The sequence below is a fragment of the Botrytis sinoallii genome (assembly GCF_014898435.1).
Source record: "Botrytis sinoallii strain Bc 23 chromosome Unknown BSIN_012, whole genome shotgun sequence".
In the NCBI taxonomy this organism is placed as follows: domain Eukaryota; kingdom Fungi; phylum Ascomycota; class Leotiomycetes; order Helotiales; family Sclerotiniaceae; genus Botrytis; species Botrytis sinoallii.
The window spans coordinates 924,825-928,691 of record NW_024066039.1 but is presented as its reverse complement, the minus strand read 5'-3'; the positions used below and the strand labels follow the sequence as shown (position 1 = coordinate 928,691).

Genomic DNA, 3,867 nt, shown 5'->3' with positions numbered 1-3,867 from the left:
AATTGTAAATAATGTAACACTTTGCCTTAAAAGAATTACAAGAGTAGAATATAATTTATTCTTAGAATCTATAATTACAGAATCGGGAGCAAAGCGCTTGTAGAGCGCTTCTATATACTAGCTATATACATGTGATCGTGCATGTACGCAAGCGCGCACGTGAGTGATCGCAGCTGCGATTGGGTGCGATCCGTGACAATATGTATGTCCACAAACCCCCTCCCCTTCCCTAGAAAGAACCCTCAAAACTGTACTCCTTTTTCCGATTCCAAATCTCGCTAATCTCCTTCCCCACCTTTCCCTTTCCCCTTCTCCATTCCCCTCCCTCTCCCCTTCCTCCCCCCTCCTCCAAACCCTCCAACCTACAACCCACAAACCCCACTCCCCACCAACCTCGCCCTCGGGTAAAAATCCTCGGCGCACCCCCCACGATCTGCACCGCCAAACTTCCACTCCCATTCGTTGTATATGATCCACAAGTTAAGATTTCCGTGACTTGTGATGTTGCTGAAAATCCCGTTTGGGAAGTGGTGAGAGTGAGGTTGGACGCTTTGAGAGGAGGGAGTGTTAGTTTGAGGTTCTGTTTTAGGGGGGAGAAGTGATATATGAATAGAGATGAGGTTGAATTGGAGGTTAGATCTTGATAAAAGGATAGAGAGCAAGGAAATGATGTGAGGGATATACAGTAGAGAATAATGCAACTGCATGTAAATCAATATGAAGATGAAAAGAAATAACCACATACCACTCCCCGAAGCCCCTACATTACTAAACACCGCAATGATTTGTTTTCCCGTAAATCCCTTTCTCATCACAATCGTATGCGAATCGCTATAGACCGGATATGCTTTATATGTAAGATAGGTGGGATCTACATAGATTGCCTGGTTGCGGATTTGGTTTACGGATGCGATGACTATGGTTGTGAGTGGTGTTAATGGAATCGCTTGGTGAGATGATAATTTTGAAGAGGGGGATCGGAAGGTGAGGTTGGGATTAGAGAAGGATAATCGGAAGGGATAAACTCACGCTTGTAGTATACTCCTGTTTGGGAATATGAATTTGAGTTCAGCCAGAGGGCTTCGCGGTTATTGGGCACGCCGTTTCCGGATAAATGTTGTTCTTGACCTTGGTATACTGTGGAAAAAAATCCCACGGTTAGTTTTGCCTCTCAAGTTTCAAGATCGAAGATACTTATTTTCTAGAAAAATGGGAAATGAAATAGGAATTTGCTTACTGATCGGTACCCCATCCGCTAGAATCGTAAAAGCAATCGCATTTTTCGCAAGCGCAGCATCGGATGTCAAAGAGGCAAAACGAGCTACATCGTGATTTTCGATAAAGGAACCGAGAAGCGTGGTGTCTGAACAGGTGGATTTCATCGTGTTGATTCCGTTTGCGAGGTTGGATATGCTACCGGTTGTGGATTGGAAAGCTTGGGTTATCCAGTAGTAGCTAAATGAAAGTTAGTGGCGGCATTTTATGTAGCTCTCATAGAAAGAGAGAGGAGTAAAGAGAGATCGTGGAGAAATATCTCGAAAACTTACGCAGGATAGTTAAGAACTCCATTCATGTAATTCTGGTACGGACATACATATGTCGGGTCGCTATTGTAAATTTCTCCAACAATATATACACCCGCTATATTCACCATTAGCTTAATCCTTCCGTCATTCTACTTCTACTATCCCTCTTCCATTTTTCGACACAAATGAAAAACAACTCACCAGCACTTTGAAAGCTCGGGAAAAATCCCACTCCCGTCTGTTGCGCACTGTCAACTCTCAACCCATCAATCGAATAATTCGCCACCAACTCTCCAATCCACGAATTCCACTCTGCCTGTACATTTGCATCTTCTGTGCGCAGATCAGGGAGTGAGACGATGTTATCGCCTTCCCAGCAGACTTTGATGGAGGTGACATTGTTATAGTCTATGAGACAGGGGGAATGGTAGTATGATTTCTGTTTGTGTTAGATTTGGAGAGTGTGGAGACTTCACAAAAGCTTTTGGGGGTGTATCCGGGGAAAATCTTGAGGAAATGGATTCAAGTAAGAAAAGAACGCACAGAATTAAATGGGGTGTAGATACTATAATTCACACTCGATCCACTACCCATATATGCCATGTGATTTGTCACAACATCAACCATCAAATACATACCTCTAGCATGTAGCTATTTCACAATTACATCAGCAAACCACTCTCAACATATATATCAGAGAATACTCACAGCAGCAGACAACGCTTTAAGATCTGCCGAAGTACCAAAATTGGGGTTTACTTGGTAAATATTTTGGGCCCAGTAGCCATGGTAACCTGAACCATCCTAATTCGTGTGTTAACATATTTCCATTAACTCCGAATTCAGGGACCGGTTGAAACAATCATTCAGGCTTCGTCGAGTCCAAATCGGGAACGAGCAAAAGGTGATTAGAACATACCACACTATCTCCCTCGATATTTTTCACAATTGGGGAAATCCAAATCTATCAAGATTGTATCAGCATTATTCCACTAGACTTCCCTATTTTCCCATCCTCTTCCCAATTTTCCTCTGCACATCCACTCCATCCCACCCCCATCCCACATACTCCCGCGATAAAGAAAAAAGAAAAAAAAAAACTCACAGCCGTAAACCCCATACTCTGAATATAATCCAACTTCGCCACAATCCCCTTCCACGAGCCTCCACAATACTTATTCACATTACACGCCGCAGTTGTCGATCCATCTGTGCGTGCAAAGCGATCTGTGACAACTTGGTAGATAGATTGTGCGCGCCAGTCTGCGGCGGAGAGGGCGGTGATGGGAGATAGATTGAGGGAGAGGAGGAGGAGATGCTGGAGGAAGATGATGGGTTTCATGGTGAGATGAGAGAAGAGAGGAGGGGGGTGAAGGTCGGTATACTATGGGATTGAATGGATGTGATGGGATGCGAGAGTCTGATATAAAAATCTCTCTCTCACACACACAAACAGAATATAATCCAGAATCCCGGAGCGGAGACGGAGCAGAGACGGAGCTAAGAGAAGAAGAAGAAGAAATCGATATTGGTAATCCTGAGACCAAAAAAGTGAAACACAAATCCCTGTTGGGAAAATGAACTGAAAGTCAAAAAAAGCACATATCACCCGAGGGTTCCTGTCACACTTATACCCTCAAACACTCACACTCATGCAGTCGACCATAAAGTGCATATAAATGTACCCCGAGTCTGGATATATTCATGTGTGCCTGGGTATGCGTATGTATGTATGTATGTATGTATGTATGTATGTATGTATGTATGTATGTATGTATGTATGTATGTATGTATATACCCGTCCCGTTCTTGAAGGGGAATAGTAGAAAATTCAAAGTGATGAAATGACATGCGAGTACGAGAGATTTTTCTCACGGGAAGAGAATTCAAGGATGGTCGATATTATAGGCTCCATAACCCAAGCGTGTTGGGTTTAGAAAGATCATGTCGAAGAATGAGAATACTTACCACGTTGTCATGATAGATACGAAGGAATTTTCAAGTCAGACATTATCTCGCCGATCTTTCAACGTGATAGTGGTTCTATTTAAACTCAAATAAATCAGATGTGAGCGCAGGAAGTTAGAGTTTCGATAAGATATCATCAATCAAATAGAATTTGCAAACCGTTGGGAAAGAACGTATAAACTTCGATTTACATGGCCATGCCTGGTCAATGTTAATTTCCATCAAATTAACAATATATGTTAATCATATCATTATCATTATCATTGCAAAGTATCCATCATCCATCCGATCCGTGAAAGCACATGATGATTGTTGAAGACTTCTTCAATTGCACAATCCAACCTTTGGATTCTTTCCATTCATTGTACTCGGT

General features: G+C 42.5%; 1 protein-coding gene across 1 annotated transcript; it reads right to left on the bottom strand.

Annotated features, from left to right (window-relative positions):
• Positions 1-229: 229 nt before the first annotated feature.
• On the bottom strand, positions 230-3,078 carry EAF02_007278 (uncharacterized protein; the record flags this gene model as incomplete). The annotated part of the gene is made up of 10 exons (XM_038903326.1): positions 2,632-3,078; positions 2,446-2,490; positions 2,235-2,330; positions 2,070-2,177; positions 1,728-1,965; positions 1,548-1,641; positions 1,238-1,455; positions 1,030-1,137; positions 746-916; positions 230-549 (listed from the first exon to the last, which is right to left on the bottom strand). The coding sequence occupies exons 1-10, from the start codon at positions 2,866-2,868 to the stop codon at positions 230-232; spliced, it is 1,635 nt and encodes a 544-aa protein (XP_038756805.1). The 5' UTR covers positions 2,869-3,078.
• Positions 3,079-3,867: the final 789 nt, after the last annotated feature.